This window comes from Propithecus coquereli, unplaced genomic scaffold (assembly GCF_000956105.1).
Source record: "Propithecus coquereli isolate 6110/MARCELLA unplaced genomic scaffold, Pcoq_1.0 Scaffold14, whole genome shotgun sequence".
Classification (NCBI taxonomy): Eukaryota; Metazoa; Chordata; class Mammalia; order Primates; family Indriidae; genus Propithecus; species Propithecus coquereli.
Window position 1 is genome coordinate 1,165,344 of NW_012138302.1, and position 16,231 is coordinate 1,181,574.

At 38.1% G+C, this 16,231-nt stretch overlaps 1 protein-coding gene across 10 annotated transcripts in view; it reads left to right on the forward strand.

The window, feature by feature from the left end:
• PEX5L (peroxisomal biogenesis factor 5-like) overlaps positions 1-14,502 on the forward strand; it is a 216,942-nt gene extending 202,440 nt beyond the window's left edge. For all 10 annotated transcript variants that reach the window (XM_012639365.1, XM_012639370.1, XM_012639367.1 and 7 more), the window contains 6 exons: positions 1,664-1,807; positions 4,832-4,902; positions 6,664-6,861; positions 7,550-7,715; positions 8,097-8,254; positions 13,524-14,502. In XM_012639365.1, coding sequence (XP_012494819.1) covers positions 1,664-1,807; positions 4,832-4,902; positions 6,664-6,861; positions 7,550-7,715; positions 8,097-8,254; positions 13,524-13,728 — 942 coding nt within the window. In that variant the 3' untranslated portion in view covers positions 13,729-14,502. The remainder of the gene's footprint in view (positions 1-1,663; positions 1,808-4,831; positions 4,903-6,663; positions 6,862-7,549; positions 7,716-8,096; positions 8,255-13,523) is intronic.
• The last annotated feature ends 1,729 nt before the right edge of the window (positions 14,503-16,231 follow it).

Genomic DNA, 16,231 nt, shown 5'->3' on the forward strand with positions numbered 1-16,231 from the left:
CTACTCTTACACCAGGCACTGGGGAGATGATGATGGGTGACCTTGTGCGTGTAGCCTGGGCGCTGTGTTGAGACCTTTTCTCAAATGGGCCCTTTTGTCTTCTCAGAAAATATATATATATATAAAGTATATATTATGGGTTTTGTGGTAGAGGAAGCCTCAATACTATTCAGTTCTGGATAATTTCCATGACATTTTGTTAATCCAAGAAATATTTAGTGAGTATCTACTCTTACACCAGGCACTGGGGAGATGATGATGAATAGTCTCTGACTTTAGGGATTGGCGATCTACATAGTCATTAAAATATCTCCCTCCTCCCAATATTCTTTGTCCCTCAGTAGGCCAGGCAATCTCATAAAATCAGAACAACCATCTCATTAAAAATAATTTTCTTTTCCACAACAAAATCAAAGCTAAGTAAGAAGAGGGAGCACTGATGCAGATCATGAGACTCGGGCTGTGACCCGTGCCCCTGCGGCCCAGCAGGGCCCCTCAGCCCCTCACTCCCGGGAATCCATATCCGCATGACCCCCACAAAAGCCAGTAGTACCCCGTGGCTTTTGACAGGAGGTTTTGTCTTTCTAAGCACCTGTGGAGAATGAAGGTGTTCAATTTTTAAACCTTTGTAACGTCATCAATAGACTAGCTTATTTATATCTATCAAATTTAAACAAATAATCTCTCTCAGATACTTCAGGTAAGAGTTTAAGTTGGGACAAAGTTTCTCCTAAATAATTCAGTTACGTGTATCAAGGGCTTAAAAACATTTCATAGCCTTTAACCTAATAAATCCTCTAGGAGTCTATCCTCACGTAATAAGCAGATGCAGACAAAGATTTGAGCACGAGGCTTTCACTGTGGCTTAGTTTATGGTAACAAAAATTTTAAAATAACATGAATGTCTATCAATAGGGGATTGGGTAAATAAATTTAGTGTATCCATATAAATAATCTTAATAACAGAGAAATAATCACAATATTAAACTAAGTGGGGCTTAAGTTATAAAACTATATATATAGTATAAGCCTATTTGTTAATTTATATACTCATAGAAAGATACTAGACAATTATTTGTACATTGTGCATTGTTTAAATTTTTGCAATAAAAAAAACCCTGTAACTTTAAACATGCATTGTCAACAGGGGTGATATAGTCCCCAATGGGATAAAAACTGGTTTGGGGTTGGAGCAAAAGAAAATCTTAGACATTACAATGATTTGTAGTTCTCCAAGGGGCCATAGTACATAAACAGATATACAGTATGTGGCATTAACATTTCAGGAGGGTTGTTGGCAGCACTTAGCAAACATATGTCTAAAGAGTCAGTATTTTTTAAATCTTGAGAGGAAATGGTTAAAACAAAAAGAACAAAAAAAATCAGAAGAAAAACAAACTCAAAGTATTAGCAGTGGTCATATTTAGGTTGCAGTATTTTGGGTAACTTTCTGTTTCTTTTTATATTATTCAGTATTATCTAAAATGTATATAATGAAAATGTACTATATTCATAATAAAGAGAAACAGAAATTTAAAGTTAATTTAAATTGAACAAATCAAATAATTAAAATAAATACATTAAAATGTAAAGAGAACTTACTGAATTTAAGAATGAAGAGATAAATGAATGAATCCTATATTGGCCCTTCTCTGTGTTGCAGGGATATTACTTTCACACTGAAAACCCCTTCAAGGACTGGCCGGGAGCATTTGAAGAAGGCTTAAAAAGGCTGAAGGAAGGAGACCTGCCAGTCACCATCCTGTTCATGGAGGCAGCAATTCTTCAGGACCCTGGAGATGCAGAGGTGTCACTCTCCCTTCATTCTGCCAGACTCAGAAAGTGGCTGCATGTGCTAATGAGGGACAGAGGATGGCACAGAACTCTGCTGGGTGGCTTTCTCATCTAGCAGTGGTTTCCAAAGGAGTTAACCTGCCTTAGTCTATTTGTTTGAAAGTTGCAAATAGGTGCATGTTATCTAGCCAGATTTCTAATCTGCAATATCTATAGTACCCAAAAGTAAAGGTTGGGGACAGGAAATGAAAAATCAAAATTACCAACCTGGAATCTCGCCAGTACTTTTCAGGGGACAATGTATAGTTGTGTCTGGGTCTCAAGTCACACCATATATCACCCTTGTTTCATTCACTCAACATTTGTTGAGCACACACGGTGTCCCCAAAATTACACCAGGTCCTGGCTTAAAATATTGAAAAGCTGGAAAGATGTAACAGTTAAAGAGACATGTTTGTGCTCTATCTGGGGAGACAAGCAAATAAATCAATGCAGTGCAATCAATGCGATGTCAGCACATGCACAGGAGGCCAGGAGGAGAGCAGAGAGCAGGACTCCTAAGCCAGCTTTCCTGCACAAGTGAATCCAAAGCTGAGGTTTGAAGGAGGGAGAATTAAAGACAACAGGGGAGTTGAGTTATTGTTAAGAGGGAATGGGACATGGGTAGGCAGAGGGGCATGAAACATCTTGTCAGATGGAAGAGGGGAGGACAGAATGGTAGCGGGGAGATAAGAAGAGATAGGCAAGAGTTTGAATTTCATCTAAAAGCCGTGGGAAACCATGAGGGGACTCTACTCAGGAGAGGCATATCAGCAGATTGCATGTTAGAAAAACCCCTTTCTCTGGGAATGGAAGGGTGATTGGAGAGAAAGGCTGGGAGACCACCAAAGAGCTTCTGCAGTCCTATCTTAGTCCACTGAATTTCTATACCTGTGAAGGCCTATAATAAGTTAGTGGCAATATAAAGGCTTCTCTTTTAGTTCATGAGTTATTTTTGGGAATCATTTTATAAGGGATATTCCCAGAGGAATTTGCAGAGATTTTAGGGACACGTGTATATGGTGCTGAGAATACAATATAAAATAGTGGTTAAGGTTCTAGGCTCTGCTCTCCTAACTGCATACGTTCAAATTCCTGCTCTACCTGTTAGCCAGAGGACCTGGGACAAGTCATTTAAGCCCTCTAAGTTTCAGCTTCCTCATCTGTAAAATGGAAATCATAATAGTAACTATCTCATTGGGTATAGTAAGGATTAAATTAGTTCGTACAAATAAAATGTTCAGCTCAGTTCCTGGCATCTCAATATTTAGCCTTCATTATTATTATTGGTTGTATAGGTAGAAGGAGAAAAGTGATCACTAGTTAAAGCTCCTAATATCTTGTTGATCAAAAGGTTTACAGTGAAATGGGATTGAACTGAGAGCTGGAATTGTTAAAAAAATTATATATGAATCATTATAGAAGAGAAAATTATTACATTAATAATAGAAAGCTACAGACTACCCTTCACAAAATAATATTAATGTCATCTTACATTTGTAAATGCTATGTATTTTATAAGGTGTTTTTATATATATTATATTATTTGATGTAACCACCCTGGGAGGTTAAAAATATATATATACATTATTATCCCAAGTCTCAGGTTCATTAATGAGAAAATCGGGGCCCTTCATAACTAATGGATCCCAGGCAAGGACCCAGGGCTTCTGAATCTATGGAGAATTCAAGACCAAGACAATAACACTGTAGACAGTGAAAATAACACCATGGCCAAAGGCTAGGCAGAAGTTCCCAGAGAAAGACTGTTTTATCGATTTTTTCTTAAGAAGCATTCTAAGATATATGGAAGGTGAAATCAAAGTAGAAGCTGCTCTATGTACATTTGAAATATTAAAAAGAATAATGATATTCTGAGGGAAAATAATCAATATTTTTATGAGTTTAGAGGGCGTACGTGATAATAACCCATGAAGGGAAAAGCTAATACAATTTTGATGGCACTCTAGGATGACTTTATGTGCTTTCCTCAATTTTTATTTTAAAATGTCTATAGCATTAATTTCAGGGGTGGGAGAGTTAGAGACTGCCCAAACATTTTTAAATCCCTAAGACCCTGATACTTCCCCACCCCCAGCAAATCTGAAGACAGTGTGTGTAATGAGAGATTTTGCTCATGTGTATTACTCTTATAATGGTATGAGAATTAGTGTTCTTATGAGTACATAGATAGAAATTTGTTATATTAAAACTTTAATTCTCAATATGAAAAAAGTTATCTGCCTGAAGATGCTCTTCATATCCTTTACAATAGCAGAGGATTGCAAACAACTTTAGAGCAACAAGGGAATTGGTTGGATAAATAATGGGATGTCCATTCAACAAAATTTAAATTAAAAATTTGTAAAAACATGAAAAAAGTGCTTGAGATACAATAAAAAGCATGACTGTATATTATAAAATTATATATCATGATTGTGTTTTATATGTGTTTTATACATTATAACAGTGATTACATTAGAGGGGTAAACAAATTGTAGGAGGTTATGTTTTATTTCGTTTTGTTTTTCCTAGTTCCTAAATTTTCTGTGAACTCTTCTGTTGGACTTTCATTTATACCAGCTGATTTCATGTTGTACATCTTGAGATTGCTTATTACAAACTTTAGACTATTTTGCTATGTTTTTTAGATTATTTTTCCACCCCTTTTCCTCACAATTGTACAGCTTTATATATTTGTCTTTTGGTTTTGAGATACTTAATATCATGAAATCTTAGAAAGTCAGAGGTTTCCACAGCACTGAGTTATAGGAAAGGATAAATACTGAAAAAATTTGGAAATAATGACAGAGGATCTTGACCCAGATGCCAGAGGAGAATTTGAATGAAGAAATGTATGTGATATTTTTCTCTTTTTCATAGCCCTCATGTCTGAGACAGGCTACTGTGCATAGGGGATCCATCGCAGGTAAACCAAACAAAACACGTGAATAATTCTGCTTCACCTTGCAATATTAACGTCAGTTGTTTTTCGTAGGCATGGCAGTTCCTCGGGATAACCCAGGCAGAGAATGAAAACGAACAAGCAGCTATTGTCGCCCTCCAGAGGTAGATGAAACTAAGTGCAAATCATGGGCCTAGTGTTAATGGACTTCCTGTGTTTCAGATTTGTCTTTTGATTTTTATTGAAGTGCAAAGAATTTGGCCAGGACAAGTGCTAAGATACTACATATCAGTCATACTTAGCTCTGGAAAACAAGAACTTATAACGAAATAATGTTCCTAAATCACAATGTTTTGCTGTCTACAAATCACTTAACATTTACTGGCACCAAAGAAAGTCTGTATTAAAAGCAGTCATAAAGTAGACTCTTTGAATAAATAGTTCCTTTTAACTCTCTAGCCTTCTGCAGCATCTGAAAGTTTTCTTCATGAAAAATACTGACTAAAGGTCTAGACTACTTTCAGGGTGAAGGGTGGAAACAGTGGGTGGGTGTTACATCACACTTACTTGACTAGAACTCCTGTTTAAATCTGGAAAAATAACTTCTACCAAATAGACTTCTACTTTCCCTGTCCCTTATTATAAATATGTTTAATATATTGGTATAAGAAAAGAATATATTTATATACACATATATTAATATTATATATGTATGTGTGTATATATGTGAATATATATATATGTATATATATAAAATCTGTGGTGTAAGTGTATAAATCCTGGAGTTTTAGAATCTTAGAATGTAAGAATTTTAGGGTTTTGCAATCTTGGAATCCTAGATTTCAAAATTCTGTTGGTATCTGATGATGTTGATATAATCGTGCCTCCCTCCCCTCAAGAGAGGATGATACCCTTTTCCTATAGATGAGAGAATTGGGGATCAGAGAAGGTCAAGGTCACAGAGATAGTATGTAACAGAGTCAGAACTCAAATGCTCATCTCCTACTTCCAAATCTGGGACTTTATGTCAGTGGTTCTTAACCCTGCACACACATGCACAATAGAATCATTAAAAAAAAATGCCCAGGCATACCCCAGAGATTATGATTACATGGTCAGGGCTGGAGACCAAACATTATAGTTTTTAAAACTCCCCCAGGTGTTTATAATGTACATCAGAGTTAAGAACTTCTCTGCCTGGTGCTGATAAATTCCTGGGCGATTAGGACCCCCGCGGAGAGGTATTAGATACTGTCTAGAGCTTGCTACTCAAAGTCATCCAGGCACTATATCATCACGGGGAGCTTGTCAGACCTGCACAACTCCCCACCCCCCAGGCCTACTCTACCAGAATGCAGATTTTACAAGATTCCCAAATGATTCACATGCACTTCAAAGTTTGAAAAGCCCTTGCTAGAGGCCAGTGAAATAGAATGAGGCAGAGCAGCTATAACTCATGTCTCCTGTAAACTCACATCAATAATCTGGAAATACAGGAATTTCCCTCTCCTTTACAGAACACTATATGATCTTTCATCTCCAGATGTCCAATTTCAAGTCACTTTTCTTTGGGGATAGGGTACATATAATACATTAGTAATAGAGTGGCATTAAAATAATGATATCCCTACCTCTCATTAGATTAACTACTAATAAATTATGTGCAGGATAAGCCACACTTCCTATAGTTTTAAAAGCATTTATTAAAACTACCAAACCTGGCAGTCATCAGGATAAATTTTAACTTTCTTAAAAATATGCTTAGGTCCCAATTTTCATGTGGGTAAATATGGTGTCTTCCAGGGACTTGAAACTTAAAGATGCTTTTGCAACATTTAATTATTAAAAACTTCAAATTTTCCGAAGAGCTATTAGACTCCGGCTCCCAAAACCATCTGAAATTGGCTTTCCCCCACTTCTTTCAGGTGCTTAGAATTACAGCCCAACAACTTGAAAGCTTTGATGGCTTTGGCTGTGAGTTACACTAACACTGGCCATCAACAGGATGCCTGTGAAGCTCTGAAGAATTGGATTAAGCAAAATCCAAAGTACAAATACCTTGTGAAGAGCAAGAAGGGATCTCCAGGCCTCACCCGGCGGATGTCTAAGTCCCCAGTTGATAGGTATCCTTCTCATCATATTATAGCCAGCAACAAACACCCATGTACGCAATTAATCATCTTAAGGGTAATGAATGAGCCTCAGATACCCACCACTCACCCCAGAATGGTTTGCAGGATAGCATTCTGCAGCACTGATTTGAAAGATCTATGCTGAGCCCAGGGCCAACCTTTTGACACTTGATCTACATTATGGGCACTAACGTTTATCTGAGCACCACGTTTTAAAGCCAAATGCTTTGGACATATATTTACCTAAAGTATAATGAGTACTGATGCTCCAAGTTTTATAAAGCTTGAGAATTAGGAATGGGGAAAAGTGGCAGTCCTGTCTTCTGGAAATTTTGCTTTCTGTCAGCAATAAATCCCGATGTTAAATCCTTTCTCACTGAAGCCTTGGGAAACTCAGCTGTGGGGTTTTCCCCACTGACACTCACAGGGCCAACAGAACTCTCCTGTGAATTCCTTACTTAGCGCAGCCTGCATCTGGGTGCTACAAAGTATTTCACGAAAATCAGCAATATTTTTTAACATTCAGTGTTAACAGTCCTGTCATTAAGCTAAGATACTATGAGCAAAATTTTCTGGTCTGTTATGAAGAGAGACTTCTTGAAATAGAGTCAAGAGATTTAACAGGAAATCATTCATATTCAGACGGTTTGGATGACAAATCTAATTTTTGCCATTGTAGCTCTGTTCTGGAAGGAGTGAAGGAATTATATCTGGAAGCTGCACACCAAAATGGAGATGTGATTGACCCAGACCTACAGACAGGTCTGGGGGTACTGTTCCACCTGAGTGGAGAATTTAATAGAGCAATAGATGCATTTAACGCTGCCTTAACTGTGCGGCCAGAGGTAAGACAGCACGGTACAGCAAGAAACCCTAAGGTTCTCTGTAACAAATAAGTTTTCTCCATTTCTTCTACACTTTATTTCCCTGCCTCCAGTGGTTTACAGTGATCGGTACTAATGATGTGCTCCTGTGGCTGTTAATCCTGAAATACCTAAAATAGAAACATTAATCACATGCAGCATCAAAGGGTAGCTGTTCTTTGATAACTGAAAGTCATCTCATAAAGTTGTCCATAAAGATATTTGAGTAATTCACCTCACCAGTGTCCCTTTCTGTGAGCACTGGAAATACTTTTAGCCACCTTCCTTCCTCTGCAGGGAAATGTGGGCATGCTCTGTCACTGTGGCTTGTACTGGTTTAGAGAGCTCTGATTTTGTCATCAGGACTATTCATTATGGAACCGTCTGGGGGCGACCTTGGCGAACGGAGACCGCAGCGAGGAAGCCGTGGAGGCCTACACGCGAGCACTGGAGATTCAGCCGGGCTTCATCCGGTCCAGATACAATCTGGGGATAAGCTGCATCAACCTGGGCGCCTACAGGTAAGTAGGCAACAGGCCGGGAATGAAAGCCACGCCCAGGACTGAAGTCGAATAACCCCAAAGGTGCTTTCCAAAGAAAAATACCTCCCTTTGTAGTAGTATTCCTCTTCCTCCTCCCGGAAGGGGGTCGATGTGGAACCTTCAGATCCTGAGGCCTGTTTCAGCAGGAACCGTGTGCTTAGCGGGTTCCTCAAGCGTCAGAGAGCAGCAATCATCCAGGCGTCTTGGGAAATGTAGATTCCCAGGCCCCTCCTCCTCCCCGTTGCCGCTCACCCTGCAAGATTTCCATTCAGTCAGCCAGGGTTAGGCCCAGTTCTCTGGGTCTCTAACACCCCCAGGGCAACTCCTTAACAAACAGGATCCGTCCAATCTTTCATTTTCCACTTAAGGAAAAAAAGAATCCTGGGGGCATGGGCAAGGGGACTCAGCAAAAAGACTCCAGAAGGTCCTAGAACCAGTGTTTAGCAAAGCAAAACCAAGAATCCAGGTTTTCTAGAACCTAATGTACCGATAGAGTTATTAGGGAAAAAGAAAAAAAACGGGTTTATAGTTTGAACTGTCTTTTGCATTCTTGCATCCTTCATCATTATTGTTCAGATCTATGTCCTCTCTCTTCCCCGTTACCAGGGACCATAAATGACCTTTGGGTAATAAAAACATGGGTGATCTTTGCTCTCCTTTCTTTTTCCATTTTATCATTTTCTCAGTAAACAGGTATTACTTTCATAATTGAAATAAAGAACTAAATGTGTTTACAACTAATTGATCATAACCAGGTACAGATTCCTTTGTTCCTTCTCCACTCCCACTGCTTCACTTGACTAGCATTAAAAAAATAAATAAAACTTTTAAAAAAGAGATAATAATAACTATCTTGCAGAATTATTGTGCAGGTTAAATGTAATTGCCTAGCTTAAAGTAGATGCTCAAGATCTAGTAGGTTTTATTGTGATGATTATTATTGCCATCAGTATCCTTATTACTGTTATTTATTTAGTAAGTCATCAGAGAGCTATATAAGTAGACTGTATTTTTTTGACATCTGAAGAATTACTGCTTCTGAACTGCATTTGTGCGTTTTGCCATAGGCAAATACTGAGGCCTTAGAAAATAGTTGTCGCATTTATACTAAAAAAAAAAATCTTACAAAGAACATTAGTCACCAGATTACACTGTGTCCTCTAAGAGGATTTTTCTGAGGTCAGAACTAGGAATAGCTAAGTGACTCTTGATCAACTGGCTTGTTTTATTTTATAGACACTGTGGAAAGTGCCATGCAGAGGCCTTCTTAATATCAGCCGTGTAAAAGCCCAGAGTTGACTCTGGTCCACCTCCCCACTCATGAGCAGTCTAAGCCCTGGCTATGTCCATTTTGTGAGAAGAGCTATCCATAGGTAGGCATCTGCCTGCAATTTATGATCCTTTCCTTTGGAGCAGCATGCCCGGGGCTGCTTCTAGTCCGCCATCTTCCTCCCATCTCCTGTTTTGTATACTAACTTCATTCCTAGCTTCATCTGATTTTCCTGACCAGGTTTTTTATTTACCTCTTTTATTCACTTTTTTCCTAGATATGTTGTATCTTATGAGACAACTTAGCTTCTTTTTTTGGAACAAAGGAGATGTAAATAAATACGTATATACATGTAGACATATCAAATTTAATTAAAGGAGGCTTTTATAAAACTGCTGGATGAGTTTTTCTTAGTAGTAACTCTTTAGTATTAGAAAACAATACTTGAGGCCAATAAAATACTTTCTGGGAATTCGCAGATATGAAATTCAGCAGGGCTACTATTTGCAGAAAGCCATGAAGGTCCGTGGCAGGTAAAAATGGGCAAATCTATTGAGGTGTGAATTTTAAATCCTCAAGCAGAAATTCTGCTTTCCTGGAGCAAGTCAATTTTAGGGTTACCAGATAAAATGCAAAATGCCCAGTTAAATCAGAATTTCAGATAAACAACAAATAAGTTTTTTAGTGTAAGTATTTCCCAAATATTGCATGAGATATACTTGTACAGTTTGCCCCCCATATCCGTGGGCTTCGCATCTCTGGATTCAACCAACCATGAATTAAAAATATTTGGGAAAAAAAATGCAACAATAAAAATAATACATATTTTTAAAAAACAATACAGTGTAACAACTATATTAGGTATTATAACTGATCTAGAGAGATGATTTAAAGTCTACAGGAGGATGTGCGTAGGTTATATGCAAATACTATGCCGTTTTATATAAGGGACTTGAGCATCTGCAGATTTTGTTGGTATCCTCAGGGGTTCCTGGAACAAATCCCCCATGGATACCAAGGGATGACTGTACTCAAAATTATTCATTGTTTATCTGAAATTTAAATGTAACTGTGCACCCTGTATTTTTATTTGCTAAATCTGGCAATGCTACTCAACCAGCTACTTTGGAACATCTTGACTAAGCTTTGTGGGTCTTTTATCATCATGCTGGATGTGGGAAATCTGAAAAGTGATAAACATTTTTTCCCTCAGAAAAAAAGACCATACTTCTGAAAAGAAGTATAACTTGAGGTGTTAGTGTGTGCTTAGGAAATAACAACATAGAGATATGGCTCAGAAGAAAGTTACAAATAACTTCTATATTCACTGAAGTCTTGGGACCACTCCCTCAAGAACCGCAGGTATCTGTGCATGTAGCTACAACATTTGCTTCTGTTATCTCACATTTTCTATAAAGAGTCAAAGGCAAGCCCTACACTAGCAATTGAAATAAAGAGAGGAAATTGTTGGTGTTAAACTTGGGTATAGCTTAAAATGTTACACCTTTGTCAACAGAGTCCCAGAGTAGAGCTTAGACCAATGAGTCTTAATCTTTTCACAAAGGAGGACCCCTTTTAATGAAAAAAATTTCATTCCCTTTGATGGTAATATTTTTACTATTAGTATAATGAGGGAAAACTACTATAAAGTAATGCTTTTAAATGAATAAGCTTTTTATTAATCATGACAATACACACCAATGACTTAAAGTTAATCATACATAGGGTGTGACACGTTTGAAAACAATAGTACACATATACATGTACATGTGACAACTCTTCACACATACACATGTACAATCTTCTGAGTCCCCCAAAAGGACTCTGAATTCATAAGTTGAGGAACAGGTTTAGACTATTTTTATGAAAAAAACCCTGGAGTCGTTTGATCAGGTTAATAAATTAGACTATTTTGTTACTCTCAAAATCCCTCTGAAATTATTGCCACACACTTGAAGGCTGGGAGCAGGCAGTGAATGAGGGCATTTTGAGATCTTCCTTCCCCCAGAGTTCTTGCAGTTCTAGAATGATGAGGAGAAACTGGGAGACATTATCAATAGAGCCACCCACTTGTGAAGAGGGGACAGACAGAGCCTCTGAAGCAGATTCCCTATGTCCATCCATTTATAAAGTCTCCTTTCTTGCTTGATTACAAGAAACCCAGAAGAGGGATGATTAGAACACCCACTCCACTCTATTACCCAGCTTGCTGCATACAGCATAACCATTGCCCAGTTGCTTTCATCTCCAGGCAGGTCTAACACTATAGATAAGCAAATGCCTAGAGTATGTGCATTGGAATTAGAAATCTAGCCTCACTTCCAAGGTTTCTTGTCAGATGCTTAATAACTACCTCGCAGGATTAAAAGAGATCAAGTGTGTGAAAAGTTCTTGAGAAGAGTAAGGCAGATACAAACGAAAGTGGCATGATTATTCTTAGCAAGGATCGTTTTGTCAGATACATGACACAAGGTTGGGGTGACATGGGTTGAAGAGACCCAGGTACACCTGGCACCTGAGCACGATTGTGGACTGGTGGACAAGAGGAGCTAGAAAGCTTCTGGATAGACCTAACTCAGCTGTTCTCAAACTTTTTGCTCTCAGGATCCTTTTATACTTTTAATGATTATTAAGAACTCCAAAGGACTTTTGTTTATGTGGGTTATATGGATCAATATTTACCATATTAGAAATTAAACTGACAACATTTTAAAAGATTCATTTAAAAATAATAAAACTCACTACATGTTAACATACATATTTTACAAAAAATAATTATTTTCCAAAACAACAAAAAATGTTTAAGAGAAGAGTAGCATTGTTTTACATTTTCACAAATTTCTTTAACATCTTGCTTACTAAACTCTCATATCTGCTTCTGCATTCTATCTATTGGGATATCACACATCACAAAGTCCGCAAAATTCCACTGTGTGCATGTGAAAAAATGAACATGAAAAGGTCAAATAACATCTCAGTTTCATTGTAAAAATGATTGTGACCTCACTGATCCCCAAGGTTTCCCAGAGCACACTTCGAGAACTATTGATCTTACTCAGTAAGAGCTTTCACATGAATTCATTCAACTGCACCTCACAAAGTTTTCAAATGTCTTCTCTTATCCCTATTACATACACAAGGAAACTGAATCTTGGAGAAGGTAAGACATTTGCCTAAGGCTAAATATCTGGGATTCAAGCCCAGATGCTCTGATAATAAATTTAACTCCATCCTAACTGTGTTCCATATTTCTTGTTTCTAAGTAAGTTTAAGTTTCCTCTTAAACTCTTACAGAAACCTACGAGAGGATTAAGTCTTCAAATCATTCCTGGAGTGGGGGAAAATCAAATGCATTAATGAGTTAGCAATCGTTTGCTATTATTCTTCCTCTCTCATATGACATTCCTAAAATAAAATTTGCTTTTCTCTTTTCTTTCCAATTTCACTATATTTAACAAATATTGGCCGGGCGCGGTGGCTCACGCCTGTAATCCTAGCACTCTGGGAGGCCGAGACAGGAGGATTGCTTGAGCTCAGGAGTTCGAAACCAGCCTGAGCAAGAGCGAGACCCCGTCTCTACTAAAAATAGAAAGAAATTGGCCAAACAACTAAAAATAGAAAAAAATTAGCCGGGGCACGGTGGTGTGTGCCTCTAGTCCCAGCTACTCGGGAGGCTGAGGCAGGAGGATCGCTTGAGCCCAGGGGTTTGAGGTTGCTGTGAGCTAGGCTGATGCCACGGCACTCTAGCCCAGGAAACAGAGTGAGACTCCGTCTCAAAAAAAAAAAAAACAAAAATCAAATATCATTGACTGAAGATAATGAGAGATTCAGAAAGTTGTTCATCTGATCATCAAGAACACCAGAGAGAGGTGATTTAGGATTTAGACTAAAATAACTCAATCTGGTTTTTTTTTATTTTAAGTTTGCTAACTCTGACATGTGTTGCATTTTAAAATATCTGTTTTTCTACCCTCTCAGAGAAGCAGTCAGCAATTTTCTCACTGCCCTCAGTTTGCAAAGAAAGAGCAGGAATCAACAGCAAGTTCCTCATCCCGCCATCTCTGGGAATATCTGGGCTGCCCTCAGAATTGCACTGTCTCTGATGGACCAACCGGAACTCTTCCAGGCGGCTAATCTCGGTGACCTGGATGTCCTCCTAAGAGCTTTCAATTTGGATCCCTGAAGGAAAAGGAAAAAAATAAATAATAATCCCTCATCTGTTTAATTGTACTGAGAAATGAAAAACTATTTTATTATGAATTTCAAAAATGATAAATCAGATATTCAAAAGGACATGGTCATATAACCCAAGAAAATTATTTCTACAGACAATGCCCAGTCTCTGTTCAGATCCAAAAGCACAAAATGTTGTAGACAGAGTAAAGGCGGGCTCAAAAGAAGAATTGAGAGACTGAAACTAAAGTAAAGTGACTGTGTGCAAATACTCTTTTCACAAGTTGTAAGCATATTGCAAAACATGTTCTTTGGGGTTTTTGTCCCTGCTTGCAGCAGAGGATACATCTGAGGAACTTGCTCATGGGACACTTGCTCATGGGAGAAAGCACTGCCTCAGATCAGGAAATTCTGACTGTTTCCGAAATGTCCCCTTTTGCAAGACTGAACATAGTTTGGGCCATTGGTGCATGCACATATATTAACTCTTGACTAAAGACAGGCATTGCTTAAACCTGTTCCAATTTTAACTTTTACTGTAGCCCTTTGATTCCAGAGAGGGAGCTTTGCTGGCAAAAGCAGTTTTTGCACTAGAAATTTTTGCTGTTCCCAATCAGAACTTTTCTGGGATTGTATATATGCACTTTAATATCTTATTTATGCCTTGCTGGAGTTTTGTTTTGTTGCTCCAATTTTTAACTTGGGGGTGAAAGATTTGAGAACTCAGCCTTGTTAGATCAACGGACCAAATAAAAAATTCCTGAAAGTAGTTTTTCATAGTGTAGGGTTTTAAAGGAGTGTTTTTCTTAAAGCAGATATGATGACATAGGGTATAAATATGTCAAACATAGATATCCACATGCTTTCTGGGACTGTATGAACTTAAGTGAGAGACATAGTACTGTCTCTTCATGCATTCTCTCCAGGGAGAAAGTTTGATGATAATCGTGATTTCTATTGAGTTCATGTTAACTTACTTAAGTCATCTTTTACTGGCTTTTTAATTGCCCTGCCTACCAATATTCCTTTTAAACTGTTAATAGTTTAAATAGTTTTTCTGAAGAGTGATAAATACATTTTTCCTAAAAATTATGTGTTTTTTTAGTTTCATAATACTGCACTGTTTATCCCTTGCATTCTAAGTGATAGAAGAACATTTTCTAACTGAATCTCACTGAATGTCAGCAGATTAACATGAAAGATGCACACCCCTTTGGCTCTTCGAACATTTAGCAAGTATCAGAAATTTTCTGTTGACAGTGGTGTTTTAATTAATTGATTACATTCCACTTAGTTCTCCAGAGTGTTTTGTATATGTGTTTAGGGCTTGGTGATTATTTTGAAAGATAGATTTTTTTTAAAGAATTAGAAAAATTGTTTGCAAAATGCTAACCAAAATACAATTTAACCCATGTCCAGTTCCAGTACGTTGTCCCATTCTTTTTCACCTTTGGTCCCCCAGAACCTTCCCCAAAGTAGTCTAATCCCAACTTTTTCTTTATGGTCTTTGGTGAGTAATAGCTCATTCCACTCATGATTATAGTTACAAAAAAAAAAAAAAAGGAGGAAGAATTTTGGTCAAAACTGTTTGATTGCAGAATTAGCTTCTACTGAGGGAGAAATGTGCACACATTCTTAGAAATTGAATGTTAAGTGCAGGTACAAATCCTCCCCTCTGTTACCTTTGAAGTTCCTGGGTTGTGAGAGGACCTCAAGTTAACATAAAACCACAAATCCTTGAGGCTTATATATGTTGTGATCTATTCTAGTTTATAAAGACAAAGAGTTGAAGGCACTGTGCTGGGTGCCAGGTTTTGATATTCATTGTCAAAGCTCACTTGGGCAAGGTGATACTCCAGCTGGCCAGCAGGAGGCAGAGGCACGCAGGCATTCACCGGTGGGCAGTAGTACAATCCCGGCTTGGCCTATGATTCTCTACAGTCTCTGCAGCAAAGTGAAGCTCAACAATATTTTCAAGAATGGTCTTCTTTAGAATTTTGGAATCCTGGAATCTCAGTCTGGGAGGGAGTCTTGGGGCCAGCCTCCAACCCATGGTAGCTGTCTGCTTGAATATACCTGATAGTAGAACAGCATCCATTCCCTGCCCGTTCCCTTCTCCTCCCAATCTCTGTACAGTCACTAACTGGCCAGTTGACTTGGGGAGTCCAGTAGGAGCCTCTGAATAATTCAAAGCAAACTTTTCAGGTGCTTTGCTTGTGATGCCATTCTATACATTCAGCAGCAACTGAATTTGCAGCCGGAATGTAAAGCCTGAAAATGTGGAATAGTTTGGTTTAATTTGATTGTGCTAAGTCGTGGTGAGTTTTGTGGCCCAAGTTTTCTTTTTTTTTTTTTTTTTTTCTTTTTTGGCTATTGGAAGACAAAGTAACTTCAAACTCCAGGGAGTTGTTCTAGGGGAGACTAGACAATTTTCCATTTCCATTTGCAGAGCATTTGGTAAGATTTTCTCCAGTATGTCTACTGTCCATTAGAACTAAGATTTTTACAGGCTG